At 35.5% G+C, this 14832-nt stretch overlaps 3 protein-coding genes across 7 annotated transcripts; 1 reads left to right on the top strand and 2 right to left on the bottom strand.

Moving 5' to 3' along the window:
• Positions 1 to 541: 541 nt before the first annotated feature.
• On the bottom strand, positions 542 to 5319 carry LOC18610478 (zinc knuckle (CCHC-type) family protein). The gene is made up of 8 exons (XM_018116009.2): positions 5040 to 5319; positions 4897 to 4952; positions 4279 to 4441; positions 3957 to 4045; positions 3156 to 3288; positions 2544 to 2636; positions 1870 to 1972; positions 542 to 1338 (listed from the first exon to the last, which is right to left on the bottom strand). Exons 1-8 carry the CDS (start codon positions 5202 to 5204, stop codon positions 938 to 940), a joined length of 1203 nt encoding a protein of 400 aa, XP_017971498.2. The 5' UTR covers positions 5205 to 5319; the 3' UTR covers positions 542 to 937.
• A 159-nt stretch (positions 5320 to 5478) lies between these two features.
• LOC18610477 (single-stranded DNA-binding protein WHY1, chloroplastic) lies at positions 5479 to 9489 on the top strand. Of its 3 annotated transcripts, none has more exons than XR_016024779.1 (7): positions 5479 to 5882; positions 5963 to 6057; positions 6213 to 6305; positions 6930 to 7024; positions 7953 to 8026; positions 8537 to 8651; positions 9151 to 9489. XR_016024779.1 is itself a non-coding variant. In XM_007046151.3 (7 exons), exons 1-7 carry the CDS (start codon positions 5636 to 5638, stop codon positions 9268 to 9270), a joined length of 813 nt encoding a protein of 270 aa, XP_007046213.3. In that variant the 5' UTR covers positions 5487 to 5635; the 3' UTR covers positions 9271 to 9489. The 3 variants fall into 3 exon arrangements, 2 of the variants coding, with proteins under 2 accessions (XP_088660114.1, XP_007046213.3); XM_007046151.3 differs by having other exon boundaries at positions 5487 to 5882; positions 8563 to 8651; XM_088803988.1 differs by lacking the exon at positions 6213 to 6305 and having other exon boundaries at positions 5483 to 5882; positions 8563 to 8651.
• A 494-nt stretch (positions 9490 to 9983) lies between these two features.
• On the bottom strand, positions 9984 to 14318 carry LOC18610476 (uncharacterized). Of its 3 annotated transcripts, none has more exons than XM_018115920.2 (13): positions 14158 to 14318; positions 13994 to 14055; positions 13759 to 13824; positions 13609 to 13684; positions 13391 to 13464; positions 12982 to 13083; positions 12453 to 12542; positions 11954 to 12028; positions 11586 to 11618; positions 11203 to 11280; positions 10827 to 10892; positions 10441 to 10553; positions 9984 to 10216 (listed from the first exon to the last, which is right to left on the bottom strand). In XM_018115920.2, exons 1-13 carry the CDS (start codon positions 14210 to 14212, stop codon positions 10198 to 10200), a joined length of 909 nt encoding a protein of 302 aa, XP_017971409.2. In that variant the 5' UTR covers positions 14213 to 14318; the 3' UTR covers positions 9984 to 10197. The 3 variants fall into 3 exon arrangements, with proteins under 3 accessions (XP_017971409.2, XP_088659271.1, XP_088659272.1); XM_088803145.1 differs by having other exon boundaries at positions 13391 to 13461; XM_088803146.1 differs by lacking the exon at positions 9984 to 10216 and having other exon boundaries at positions 10228 to 10553; positions 13391 to 13461.
• Positions 14319 to 14832: the final 514 nt, after the last annotated feature.

Raw genomic sequence — 14832 nt, 5'->3', positions numbered from 1 at the left:
TCTAGGTGAAGAAATGCTGTCATTTTACAGTCTCCACATAACTTTCTCTAGAAAGACAGATTCAAGCATCCTAAGAAGTTGAGAGTCTACGAAATTAGTGTTTCCAATCATTGGAAACAGTAATGGAACACTGAAGGTACAATCATGAAGCAAAAAAAAGAAGAAGATAATTCCAACCCCCCACCCCAGATGAATTTTGTAAGTTTATTCAGCAAATAATAATGACAGCAACGGATGAGAAGACTTCAACTCTCTTTCAAGAACATTACCAGGAAATATCACCATAATTTTATCAAAAACGGCGACGTAGTGGTAAACCTGGTAAAAGATGACAGTTTAAAAGATACATCTGCAACCTGCATGGTAAACACCATATCCTTTTCAGTCCTAAATCGCTTTCTGAAATTTCCTATTTTTCAAAACATAATGGTGTGTTAGGCTTCACATAAGTTATCAGTTTCTTTCCCAATACAAGCCATTGCATCTCCCTTATACTCTTGAAAGAAAATGGAAATGGTTTTGTTTTCTCTAAAAGGTGGCATGTTGCAGGCAGTCATATATTGGGTCCATTGGCAAAAAGCCTGCCTCGAAAGAAAGTGGCCAGATCTCTTTCATGGAAGAGTACAAGATATCTATCCAAAGTGCCATCCCTTGAACTCATCTAAGCTGAGATGGCTTACATCAAAACAAGTCATCATAGAAAATAATGGACAAGTGAAACAAGTGAAAATAATGGACAACAGGTTTACATCTCTGTTCAAGGTTTTGGCCATTAAAATAGCAACCCCTGCGTGTTAGGAAATTAGTGGATAAAGCAAAATCGACTAGCAGATAAATCGAAAGGGAAAGTAGGATGCTATCCTTAAATCCAGCCAGAGAAAGACTAGGAAATAGAGATGCCAGAGCTTTCTGTTGTTTTGTCTACCGTCCAGCACAATTATTGAAGACCAAGTTGCTGGCTTCCATTTTCTAATTGAATATTAGAATTTTGATGGCTCTTCTTTTTACTAGGACATGTCCTTATATTGTGCCCTTTTTCTCGGCATAACCTGCAGGTATATATTCTACTTCCAGAAGTCAAATTGTCTCTCACCCCTATCACTCGAGGACATGTACGACGATTGTGACCACTTTTACAACAGATCTTGCAACGGTGACGCCTTCGACCAGAGCTTTTATGATTGCTCAACCTAGACATTGGACAGGTTCTTCTGTTATGGCCCTTTTCTCCACATAATCGACATTTGAACCTCTTATCTATTGAACTATCTCTGATTTCAGGGCAGTAGTGTCTTCTATGCCCTTCACGGCCACAATTTCCACAGTAAAATTTAACTCCTGCATCACAAGAAGAAAGAAAATAATTGTCATTACAATCTTAAAAGGTAGGAGAAAAGAAATCCCATGCTGCAATGGAGCATTTTAAGTATGTTCCAGTGGCTGGCATATAAAGCAATGACACTGGAATACCAGAAACAATGTGGTGGAGAAGCCAATATCATAGCATATGTTACAGCTCATTGTTAACAATCATCAAGAATACCAGAAACAACATAGCACCAGTATCTGGAAAAGGTTGATCAAAACAGTTTAGATGTGGAATTTAGATTAAGATAAAAGTTGACACTGGAGTTTTCCTCCACTGATGGAATGTAGAATATATCAATAGTTTAGAAGACAAACATATAAAATACTGAAAAACAAAGGCCTGGAATTCCAGGCATTGGTTCAAATCACAGAAGCACATACCATTAACCGGTAAAACTGTAAAAGGTTAAATTTTTTGCATGGCCAGAAAACCAAAATAAAGTATTCTGACTTCATGAAAACCTGTCAGCACCAAACTTTTAATGGAACATGTGAGAAGACCTTTCATAGAAATGCTCCGCTTGCGACGGTTCTCTGGATCACTAAAAAAAGCTTTCAAAGCTTCGGAAACACGCTTCCTTGCTGCAGCAGTTCCTTTTGCTTTCTGCATTACGTATATTATTACTACCAAAGCATTAGATACACTTAATCAATTTTCTGGAAAGAAAAGCACAAGTTCTAATTGCATAGAGAAAGTTGCAAGCAGTGACGCCCCCAATCCAACATTGAGAATTTGTGAGGATCCACTATGGTATATATGTATAGACTTGAACCTATACTGTGAGGCGCCTTTTATGGACAAAACTGTGAGACCCTTCAGGTCAAAGCGGACAATACCTTGCTTTTTGTCCCTGGTTTCTAATCAGGAATCGGCTCTTACAGTAAAACGGCATGCAATGAAGAGGTATTATGGAAATCCAACTTTTCCATATTTGACAGTTTGCTCATACATCATAAAGTCCTCGACATGAAAGCGATAGACAGATGTTGATTTATTAAAAAAGAAAAAAGAAAAAAAGGCAAAATAGTACCTCAGTGTATATGATGTAATCAATCCCTCACCACGCTCCCACAAAACAATGTGACTAACTCCATATTTCAAATGGTCAAAACTCAAGACCACCAAAAAGTTGGGCAAACTTGAAGTGACAAAGTTAAAAGCTAAAGTTTCGAACCTTAATGGCAGCCACCCTTTGCGCTTGAAGCATAGGATCACGATGGATGATCTTCATTCTTTTACTAAATAGTCCAGTTTTTGCATTGAGACTCTGCAATCATCCAACTAAACAAAGAAGATTAAATTCATGAACACATAGATATTTCTCCATTTAAATTTTCAAGAAGAGTGTGGAACCTATATGCGTATTCAAACCTAGTATAGAAAGCAAGAAGCAGTTTTTTAAAATTTATATAAGCATCTCAGATGAAACCAGATGCGATTCTTGATTTATGTCTATTATAAATTGTACGATCTAGTTGCCGTAAAGGAGCGAAAGCTAAAGGACACTTCACCTTTAGAACCAAAGATCAAACTAAGGTAACTTCACCAAGGTACCTATACTGCTATCAAGCCCCTCTAAAGCATTGAGATATAACATTTGAGGCATTGATGTGGCAGCATAAAGAGTTTATGACTCTAGCCTAACTTCATTAAGAAATGATGCCAAAAGTTTACTTAAAACAAATGCATTAACAATTCAATATTTCAATTATGAGTTGTATAAAACATAGGCCTACAAAATGTCTTGAATAAAAAGATGCCAGTAAGATTCAAAAAGCCAACTAACTTTTAGTGATCGGCTGATCTTCAATCCAACTTCAGGAGAAGGTGATTGGTAAACACGCTTTGATTTTTTCTTCACATCCAGATTTAGGTCTAGGTTGTCTACCTCATCATCCTCTTTTACTCTGAGTGGAGAACTGGACAAGAGGAATAAAGGAGAAAAAGAACTTAAAGGAACAGTTATATTATGATGCATAATCAATAAACTCAGAAATCTAATATACACAATGATGATCAAGAGCATTTCCAAAACCTAGTGTATTATCAAGTAACTCAAGCAGAAGAATATCACGTAGAGGTTTGCTTTCCATCTATACTATAATTAAGTAAAAAGAATTCATGATGACGAAGAACGCCAAACTTCATACCTCAGGACATAAATAAGGACTCCACATAAATGTAGGAAAATATAAAGGATCAAAAAATCTTTCTCCCCATGTCAAATATTTCTATTGCAAGGTTTTGAATTTTCAATAGAATAAGCATGGCTCATTATTTAAAAAGGAATAACAATAAAAATATATATAAACAGACCGTAGAAGCAGCCCGGCTGCATCTTTAATGATTATCTTGAGCAAATTATGATTGACAAAGTATATACACATATTTTGCATGACAAAATATTGACTGATTATAGTTGACATTATAATAATATTCAAATTAGAAGGAAGCCAAAGAGAAAATGAATTTATGGTAGGACATCCCAAGTTGAGATCACATCAGAAAAAAGGCAAAAATGTCATTATAGAAAGGCATTGGCATTGGGTATTTTTGCATAAAAGAAAAAGCAGAATAATGAGATTACATTGAACGAGCTTTCTCCCATGGTTTCTCATCAATTGACTCTTCCCATATCACACGATCCCCCGAGCACTGACGACAAGTCATTATACCCTGCCATTGTTGGGAAGCCAAAATTAGGTGAATGACTAGAAATGATTTTCTTAGACTTGTTTGATGGATTCCCTCAATTACTTAACAACAATTTACCTACATAAGAACATGGAAATTTCAAAGCATGTCATGTTCCAATCTTTGTTCAAGGAGCAGTCATCAACTGCAAATGCATTGGCTACTCTTCTCGTGTTTATATTGTTTTACCATTTAACTAAGTAAGGGACATGTACCTTTCCACTACATTGAGAACAGTCCAACCTTGATCTTTCTATTCCGCACTCTGTACATGGTGTATAACCTCTCCCCCTGCAACTTGGACAAGGAAGCTCTCTGATGTACTGACCATTTGGACCAAACCACGATCTTGGTTTTGGTGTCCCTGGAAGAGCGTTGCTGAAACCAAATTCAATAAGGATGTCAGCTCCATACTCAAGCTATGAAGGTTTTTTGGTCATGAGGGAGTAAAGCAAACACTTTATAGACAGATATTCCCTTTCGGAAACAAACAGAGAGGTTAAAATGGGACTGAAAATAAACAGGAAAGGAGCAGATGCAAACCCTTCCAATTCAAACATCTTAACACAACGATGGTAATTCAGATTTTAGACCATGCTAAATGCTAGGAATTACGTGATCTCAATAATTATTTATTGAGAGGGGGCCCTGCTTAGCAATATTTTTTCTTTAAACATGAACATTGTCACTACTAGAAAGCAGACTATGCATGTAAAACAACAATTGACAACATAGAAAATCAAGGTTCTCAAAGCATCAAAAGTTACAGATCAAGACTAAATTAAATAAAGACTATATATACACAGAAAGCATGAGAGCAAAAGCGCTAAAACCTTGGTTTTGGATCAACTGAGAGTCCAAATAGCTCCTCTGAAGGATCATAACCCAACTGTCACCACAGAGGCCAAAAAAACATTAGAAAAAAGAAACAAAAAACCCACCAAAAGAGCAAAGAGAAGTGAACCAAGAAATATACTTGGCTTTGTCTAGGCAGTGAAGCTGAATCATCATTGGAGGAAGAGGAAAACACCCACGGTTTGAAGCAAACCTTTGTTTTAGAGTGGAGAATAACCAAAAAACGTGCACTCTTGTACCTCCATTGAGGAAGGAGTGGTCGAAAGCAGGGACAAAGTGAAGACATTTACGTATGTAAGATTCAGAGTGGAATGCAAAAGAAAAAAGAAAGACGAAAGAAAATCAATCTATCAGCTAAATGACTTTGCAGTGACAACTGATGTTAAAGAAGACCGTGTGGTTGCCAATACGACATGAGGCCGCGCCCTTTGTTTTTCTAGTCTTGACGTGTGGCCTAGGATAAGCCTTTAGCCCACGAACTGACAACACTTTCAAATTCCACCTAATAGTAATAAAGAACATATTTTTTCACCAAAAGATAACCCTTTCTCTAAATTTTTACTGTGCTCTAAAAGAGTTAGCAGTACCCATTGATGGGATTTTCTTTTTCATTTTCTTGTGAAATTTTAAAAAAGAGAAACTGCTAAAAGTTTCAGTAGCTAATAAACATAGCAGAGAAGTGAGTAAATCAAAGACAGAAACAGAAAAGGGGGAAGAATGCTGCAACTCCAATTCTTATCTTCTCCCCCACTCTCTGCCCAATCCTTAAACCCCAACTCCAACACCAACCTTTTATCTTCTTTCTCTTCGCTCAAGTCTACCCAAACACATGCCTTTAAACTTAATCCTCTGTCTTTAACCCCAAAACCCTCCAAGTTTTCTCTCAAATGCCGCCAATCAGAGTACTTTGATCAACAACAGAGGTTCAGTAACTCTTCTTCCACTGCATCGCCGCCAGCCTCAGGTAAAGCAATAGCCACCCTTGGTGTGGTAGCTTTCATCAGTAGTTTTTCAAGTGTTGAGAGTGGTTTTGCTTGACGGCAGGGTTGCCACCGAGGTTTTATGTCGGTCATTCAGTTTACAAAGGGAAGGCTGCTCTTACTGTGGAGCCGAGGGCCCCTGAGTTTGTGCCTTTAGATGTAAGTTTCATTCAAAGTTTTTCTTTTTCTTCTTTTTATTCCAAGTTATAACTGTACTTATGGTTCGGAATGTTGGAAATTTTGATAGTTTTTCTTTGTTTTGTGTTCCTTTTTTTTTTTTTTTTGGGGGGGGGGGGGGGTGTTTTGCTATGCAGTCTGGGGCATTTAAAATATCTAGGGAAGGTTTTGTGCTGCTACAGTTTGCACCTGCCGCTGGTGTTAGACAATATGATTGGAGCAGGAAGCAGGTGATCTTATGCTAACGTGGCTTTGGTTTCAATGTTTCTTTAGAAAATTAACTAGAACTTTTGAGATGTTGATGTTTCTAATATTTAAAGAAATGCATGGTTCACATATGAGGATAGAACAAAGGATAGCTTTGTTTCAAAGTCTTGTTCTAAATTATAGAATGGTACTAATTCCAGTAAGTTGCCTAACTAATATATCTATTTGGTTTCCACTCAAAATTTGTTAGTGTTATATAGCTAATAGCTGCAGCGAATGGATAACTGAACCAATCAAAAAGAAGTCAGTTTCCTTTGAGTCTTTCCTGCTCTCTATTAAGCACTTTACGTTTTTAAGGTATTCATGCTGGGGGTGCTCAAGGTCACTTTACATTTTCTCTAAAACACTTTGCCGACTTATATGTGCATGAACATGCATGATTTTCGCCGTTCATATATTAAAGAACAAGGAGCTTGTATAACGTTGAATGGATATATGTTAAATATCTTCATTAATTTCTTTTCTTATTTCTCATTTTTATATTTGATGTGTCTACTTTGCATCAAATGTTAAGTCTTCATCGTATAAAAGGATGAATATAGACTAGAGACATGATATACGTCCATTGCTGATTTGCATCTCTCCAGGTGTTCTCATTATCAGTGACAGAAATTGGAGCTCTGATTAGCCTCGGTGCAAGGGAATCGTGTGAATTTTTCCATGATCCTTTTAAGGGAAAAAGGTACTATTCTCGCCTGCCTGACTGCCAACGTGTGTGTTGGACATTGTTCCATGTTGATTGGTTCCTAAAGTTGCTGATTGAACTCTTCGTGATGCATTATGTGTGTGCTGGAAACCTAAATATTTTATATCCCCAGTCCCATTTTAGCTTTGTGGTTTCTTGTACTTTCTATGCTATTTGAAAGCAGATGTTTAAAGGATATAGATTGACAATCAATGACTCTGAAGGCAAGCAATAGATTTTTCCCTAATAAAGATTTTTCTTCAATAGCAGCAAGTCATTTGAAAGTCTTTGTACAATCTAAAAGTAAAGCAATACTCGGGATTGAATCCACTTATAAGGATGAAGTTTTGAGGGATGAGAAACTAGAGAGCCGGAATCCATTGTGAAATTGTCCAAAAAAATTGGTAGACCATATTTTATGTTATCTACAAGTCAAAATACAGCCAAAGAGTTTTCTCGTTTGTTTGTTTCTCCTGGAGGAATGGTTATATATGTATGATATTGTGTTTACTTATGCAGCAATTGCCACTATTTTTTTTTTTTGAAAATTAGCAATTGCCATTATTAATCTCAGGTTTTGTTTCTGAATGCTTCTAATTAGTTATTTCGTTTAATGATGGAAAATTCGTTTATTTTTATTATTGCTTTGTGGAGGAAGTGGATAAGGTGTTATGATAGTAATTTCACTACTTGCTCTTTGCAAAGATCTCGGAGTATTGGCATTATAGTTTGTATCACAGCAACTATCAGTAACTGTTAACAATATGCGTGTAAAGATAGAGCTACTTCCTGTACCTTTGGACAGTGAGTTTAGTTTAAATTCTTCTAATGTTTTAGTGTTGGCCCTCCCACAATTTGTCATGCAAAGTTGTCACTATTGTTGTTACATTGAGATGAATTTAATTGACATTGTATTATTATGCAGTGAGGAAGGTAAGGTTAGGAAGGTCTTGAAGGTAGAGCCACTTCCTGATGGGTCTGGCCACTTCTTTAATCTTGGTAATGCACTTTTCCCTTGAATCCATTCCAGGAAATAAGAATGATGGCATGATATCTGAATGTAATGCAGCAGTGTCAGTATTGTTCTTGTGCAATGCTATCTTCTGAAGAACAATTATACATTGCTAGTATATCCTTGTCAATTTGAAGTTTGGTGCATTTATCACCCTAGGAAAATATGCATGTATTCAAGTGTTGTTTGGTATTGATACATTTCATTGTCCTACAACGTTAATGATATGCTTGAGGAATTTGTATCCATGCTGTTGTTGGGGGATCAAATTTTCATGTTGCTCCTCTCTTAGATCTTCTCACCAAAATCCATATAACGATCGTTTACATTAAAGTTAGAAGGGGAAAGATAGACATATATTTATGCCCCCAATCCCCTCTAACTCTCTTTCCTGTCTTGGTGCATGTGCTTAATATTTTAGTTCCATGCTTGAATTGAAAAAGAGATTATAATCAATCCATGTGACATATTGAGTCCTAACATTTTCTCTGATTCAGTTTGTTTGTTATGGCTCCTTTTGAAGGTGTTCAAAACAGACTTCTAAACTTGGATGAAAATATTTACATTCCAATCACCCGAGCAGAGTTCACTGTCCTCAACTCAGCATTCAGTGTATGATATCCCTCTCCGTCTTTTTCTTATTTCATTTTGGATTTTCCGTCTATGGTGTTAGGATGTATCTGAAGATTATGACATCCTGGTCATCTTGGTGGATTGAATGATTTTCTCTTTTTCTCTTTTATCTTCTGCAAAATGTTCAACAAATCGCACAGTAGCATGCGTAAATTCACAAGGGTCGAGACGTTTGAAGATGGAAAAAAATGTTAGGAAATGAAATCCCACACCCCCAACTTGCCTTTCCCCTTTTGATATCTTTTCCAAGCAAATAGGATGCTTGAACTTTTGAACAGGGAGTTTTATGATTGAAACTGTTGTTTATGGCATTTGAAGCCGATTTCCTATGTCTGACCATAGTTGATTTCTTTGGTCTATTAAGTTGTTAACAGCATTAACTGTTTTCTCATATGCTTCATCTCAAAGTCTACAAGTTATTGGCATCATTAACTGTTTTCTCATATACTCGGAATTTTTTTCCTCATTATCTATGCAGTTTATCTTGCCGTATCTGTTAGGTTGGCATGCCTTTGCTAATTCCATCAAACCAGAAGAGGCGAGCCGTGTCAACAATGCCAATCCCAGATATGGAGGAGACTACGAGTGGAGCAGGTAGTTCATAATGGAGATTTTTCGAACTTTTTGTCATAGGATGACCTTTCTAATTTTCATTGTCAATTATTCTGTATGATAGCTAGCTTAGGGAAAACTCTCCCCAAAGAATTTTGTCTATGCCTAGTGCTTTGACGCTGATGTTAGCAGTTCAAATTAACCATGCCTTGTGCATAACATAGTTGAGCAATTCAAGTTTGGCTGGTTTTAGTCTTGTGATAAATATGGAGAAGTATTTGCCAAACCAATTGTGGACGACCACGTGGCATCCACCTCAAATTTCTACAAAAGAAATTCAGTTTTTAAAAATTTTTGACATGATAAACGGTGTTAACAATTGAAAAAAAAAAATTCATACACAATTTGATATCAATTTATGTATTTAATTATAGTAAGGATATTAAATGTGTAATTAAAATATATTAATTTTAATGACTAACTCATGTTCATATATGATAGAAGTCAACCGTTTCTTATTTGCATCCATCTGATGATAAATAGCACCTTTAAAAGTGCACAAGATCATAGAAATAAACAAGACCATTACATAACTTGTTATCATGTATTGTTTTTGTATAATTGCCTTTAAAAAAAACATTTATTTCTTTTTTTTTCCCGGCTTTGTTTCCAGAATAAAGAATAATACTCAAAAATAAAACATCTAATTTTTATAATTTTTTTAACATAATTCCAAATATTAAAAATGGGAGAAAAAGAAACAAAAGGATGAAAAGATATCATATTTGCCAAACTTATGAGGATTCAACAGTATCAACTGCTGTTACAAGTACATCACAAACGGGTAAAATAACCAATAGAAAGCTAATCCTTTGTACTGCGGTTTACTCTAAATCTTCTGTACGTGAAATTATGTTATTGGTAAATGCTCTCAACTGCCACACTGAAAATGATTATCGTGAACATGTGATCATCATCTAGCTGAAATGCTCCTGCAAATATCAAATTGTGTGAAAGCTGCATTACCGGGGTTTGTCAAATGACCGCTAAGCTCAGGCATATGATTGCTTAAGAAGAACATAGCATTGCTTTTTTTCTTTGGTCTCTAGTATAACAACATTGCCCTCCAAAAATGTTCCCTACTTCACAAACTAGGTTCAACTTAGATGAACTGAACAAAGCAAACCTTAAAGATATCCAAAACTACGAAACAAACCTCTGCAGGCTTCTTGGCTCTTCATCCAAATTATCAATACCATCTTGCACGATAGCATCTGTCCCTGAATTATTCGCACTTCCAGAAAAAATATCTGCAACGTCTTTCAGACCCTGAAACAAACCACATGTCAAATTTAGACATTATCAACATTTTGAATTCCGTGAAGTCCTTAGATTAACCAAATAAAGGGTCTAAATTGAAATTTTTATGGCAGAATAAACAACATGGATTGGGTTGATCCATGAAACTTTATGCTAGCACATCCAACTAACATTGATACCTGGTCAATCCGCTTCATCTGACAAGAGCAGATTTAACTATAATGCATATGTGCATGTGTACTTGCTTATTTTTAAACTTTCTCTATAGATACAGAAAGATACCTTTGGAGTCGGAGTTCCTGAATTTGTGAGTAAATTACGAGATTTCACAGAAAGTTTAAGTTGGTCCTGCAAGAAAATGTCAAATCAGCCACTTAGATTATGGTCATGAAAAAATTTTCAGAGAAGGAATGCCTGGTGTGCAGAAAAATGCATCATATTATCTTTTACACACTAGCAGGATTACCACCACGTTAATAAGAAGAAGTGATCCATATGGAAAGAGAAAAGACAAAAACAATCTGCCCTCCACCCCCCATTTTTTATCCTTTTTCAATTTTAAATATGATTAAAAATGACAAAAGGTGAAAACAATATATTATTATATTGTAAACTCAAAAGGTGAAAAGAAACTAATTAATCATCTTCCCACTAGTACCTGCAGAGCTTCAGGCATTTTTGTTTTCTTGCCACCAACCACGTTGCAAAGGTACCACACACCAGCAGTGGCAAGATCCTGCCAGAAAAAAACTGTTTAGGTAAATTCTGTTGATAAAATCAATAAAGATACTGCAAAGGTGAAAAATTTTACTACAAGATGTGCAAGAAACTAAATATTATATTCATTCTCGTCAGTACCACCACCAGACCTTGCAACAATCACAGGGAAAGTGGGCAACAGAGAAACACATAATTCAAAAATATTAGTCAAATATGGCATATTTAAGAGTTACAACCTACATTTAGGTGCAATTTCCTGCCCAGAATCATACATTCAACTTCTATATTGCAAAGTACAAGAAAAGGTAAAAAACTATTTACCTGCTTATATTCCAATGACCCTATTTTTCCATCCTGCAAGCGGGCAAAGTTGTAAAAATTATCACAGAGGCAAAACAAATCAGACACACATTTATAAATAGATATGACCTTGAAGTATTCTTAAGGCCTGTATGGCATTTTAATTTTACTCTTGGTAGAACAAGAAAGAGACATGAAAAAGAAGAATAAAAAATGCTCCTCTTTTATGTTTCTAGAAAAAGCAGTTGACTTCAGTAATAAGTTTAACGGCTTCTGAAGTGGGAAAAGAAGAAAGATAGAAAGAAGAGATGCACAACCACTATGGCACCATATAACAACCACTTCTCAAGAAGTGCAACAATTATTAGAGAAGAAAAAAAAATCCTCACCAAACCAGATATCATTCTCTGCAGTGCATCCAAATCATATTCAATGTTAGATAGATTTGAACGAGCCTCTTCTACCTGTTTCACAAATATGAACAACATTAGAGATGGTAAACATTAATTCATTAATCAATCTAATTGGTTCTCTAATGACCCCAAAACCAAGTACATCAATCCAATGCCCAGAATCAAAGAGCAACAAAATGCATTGTAAGCTTGATAGTCTAATATCAAGTTTCAAATGTTTCAAATAAAATTTTTGAACCTACTTATTATCTTCAAAATCATAGCTAATTAATCTCCACAAATGGAAGCATTTGAAACAATCATGTTGGACCATGTTGAACTCTCTTCGCTCCTTTCTTAGAACTAAAAATCATAAGAAATACAAGAAGAAACAAGAAGGAAGGTTGATAGGGAAGTAGGCCTTTTTGAAAAACGTCGTGTAGCGTACCAATCCTCAAAGGTCAGATAAAAGAAAAGGAAAAACATATTCACTTACACTTTCTTGAATGCTCTTTGAGATTTCCTTCTGCGTTTCCATTTTGTCATCCAGATTCTGAATACGTTGTGTCAAATGCTTCTTTGCAGCCTGCCCACATAAAATTTGTTAAGTAATCATAGGCTGTATGCATATTTCTTAGTGTGCCATATTAATGTAAAAAGTGATCTGAAAACTAATTAAATCTACTCATATTGGAAGATGCATACTTCTTATGGACATTTTAGCACCGAAACAGGTGCAAACAAGCACAAATTGCCTGACTATACTAATTTGACAGAAAATTTCCAAGACAACACTTCATCAAATTATAACTTCAGTGAACCTAAAAAGGAGCACTGGAGGAGCAAATAAAAATGAATACTTTTACTTAATTAATGAAAGAAAAAATTACCATGAATATGAAACACAATAACTTATACCAGCCAATTCATTTTTAAATTAAAAATAAACAAAATATTGTAACATGCAACATAATTTGGGTTTGTTACTATGCTAAGAAATTGCAATCAAGAGAACGTAAACTTACAGAGAGAGCATCTGACACAGAATCCAGATTTTTTGTTAAGTTCTCCACAGCAATTGCCATACTTCGTTTTGTTACCCAGAAAAGATCAGAGAATGATATGCCCTAATAATTAGATAAGGAAAACAAAAAAGAAAAAGACCCAATCAATCAAATAACAAGCAGTCAGCAAGGATGAAGAGAATGAGAGAAAGTTGCAGATAAAGTCGATAATAGTATGCAAAAGTATCAGTTTTGTTTCCCTTAAAAGGCATTAAAAATTTGGATGCAAATAAATCAAAAGGGACAGGGCGGGCATTGGGGTGATTTTATTCTGTACAAAAAAGATAGTTAATTCTACCTAAGCACTAGATTCTGAAAAAGAAACCATATCAATAATTCATGAAAAGATGCCAACATCTAACTAGCATACCTTCCACCACATGTAACCATAACTCAATGCCCCCAACGTAGCGACTGGGACTACAAGAGAGGTTAACTTACCTGCTAAATCAGGAAAAACAAACAAGTAAAGCGCAACTATTTAAAATGCTTCATGTAATATCGCTAATACAAACAGGTTTCACATATTTTTTCTATTTTAACGCATCTAACCAAACTACTATCTAAACAAATATAATAAAAAAATACCGCCGGAATCCCCATTCAAAACATGTATCTGCCGTGCTGAGGCCAGTTGCCTAATCTCAGTTGACAAGCGACGGACCTATAAATTAATGCAAAACAATCAAAATAACAACCAAAAAGTTCAAAAACGAAGCCCAATTTTATTATAATGACCTGAGCCAGAAGGGCATCTGAATCGTCCGATTGCTCCCCAGAATTTTCCAGTCCCCTCACCAGTGACTGCCAAATCACAACAACACAAGAAAAATGGAAAATTAAAAAAAAAAGAAAGTTAAAAGCCAGAAACAAACCTAGTCAAGAGAACAAAAATTCGAAAGGATCCAAATTCCATCGAGAAGACGGCGAGAAAACGAACAATTTGAAATAAACGAAACCGTTAAAAACTAACCTGCAATTCGCCTATTATATCCGATAGTTTACCGTTCTTGAGGAGAATCGTACCGGTGTAACCTGAAGAGAAATTACGACACGAAAAAAGTCAAAATTGAAATCAAAGATAAGAACAGAGAATATAGAGAAGGATTGAAGTAAGAAGTGAGTTTGATGCAGTGCCTGCGCCGGCTAGGATCAAGATCTTAGACAAGCCCACTCCGGTTTGCATAGCCATGGCTGTGTTTGTTGATAGATTACCAAAGAGAGTTTGGCTGAGACTGAGAAATTTTTTGGGGGGGAGAGGGGAGCAAGAATCACAAGATCACGGTCGTCTAGCTGAATGCGTGAATAAAAGCTTCATTTTCACTGTGTTTCTAGCTACTAAACGACGCCGTATTAAGCAGCCATCCAACCGCCTTACATGGAGAAGGAACGGCGGCGTTTTTGATTAGTTGATGTGTGTTGGGCCATTCGGATTGGGCTTTTTAAAGCTTTATTTAAGACCAAACCAACCGACTTTCAGCGGGCCTGTTTGAAAAAATTTGTTGGACTGTTGGCCCATGAATGGCAGCGTGTAACCTATCAAATCCTGATTAAAATTTAATTATCTGAATTCGAAATAAAACATAATTTTAAAACAAAATTTATGTATATTATTAATGAAAATTATAGTAATAAATTAAATATAGCTAATGAAAAATTAAATTAAAATTTAAAATCATATTTAAAACCATTGATAAATTTTAATACATATTGTATTAATTATATAAATAAGAATTATATAAAATTAAAATTTAATATTAAAAAATATTATTTATAATTGAATTTAAATAATTTACCCAATGACCATTAGTG

This window comes from Theobroma cacao, chromosome 2 (assembly GCF_053813885.1).
Source record: "Theobroma cacao isolate CCN51 chromosome 2, ASM5381388v1, whole genome shotgun sequence".
Lineage (NCBI taxonomy): Eukaryota > Viridiplantae > Streptophyta > Magnoliopsida > Malvales > Malvaceae > Theobroma > Theobroma cacao.
Note: the sequence above shows the minus strand (reverse complement) of the source record. Positions and strands in the feature narration are given on the sequence as shown.

Bases quoted from the DNA above. Each gene is read 5' to 3' on its own strand.
- LOC18610477 (XM_007046151.3), top strand. From the start codon at position 5,636: ATGCTGCAACTCCAATTCTTATCTTCTCCCCCACTCTCTGCCCAATCC. The intron at 6,306-6,929 runs GTGATCTTATGC...GCATCTCTCCAG, and splicing joins ATGATTGGAGCAGGAAGCAG to GTGTTCTCATTATCAGTGAC. The intron at 8,652-9,150 runs GTATGATATCCC...TTATCTATGCAG, and splicing joins TCCTCAACTCAGCATTCAGT to TTTATCTTGCCGTATCTGTT.
- LOC18610476 (XM_018115920.2), bottom strand. From the start codon at position 14,212: ATGGCTATGCAAACCGGAGTGGGCTTGTCTAAGATCTTGATCCTAGCC. The intron at 13,084-13,390 runs GTATGCTAGTTA...TCTAATTATTAG, and splicing joins ATGGTTACATGTGGTGGAAG to GGCATATCATTCTCTGATCT. The intron at 11,281-11,585 runs GTAAATAGTTTT...TTTTTCTGGCAG, and splicing joins GGTCATTGGAATATAAGCAG to GATCTTGCCACTGCTGGTGT.
- LOC18610478 (XM_018116009.2), bottom strand. From the start codon at position 5,204: ATGTCTTCACTTTGTCCCTGCTTTCGACCACTCCTTCCTCAATGGAGG. The intron at 2,637-3,155 runs GTTAGTTGGCTT...GGATGATTGCAG, and splicing joins AGATCAGCCGATCACTAAAA to AGTCTCAATGCAAAAACTGG. The intron at 1,973-2,543 runs GTTCGAAACTTT...TACGTAATGCAG, and splicing joins AAAGGGTGGCTGCCATTAAG to AAAGCAAAAGGAACTGCTGC.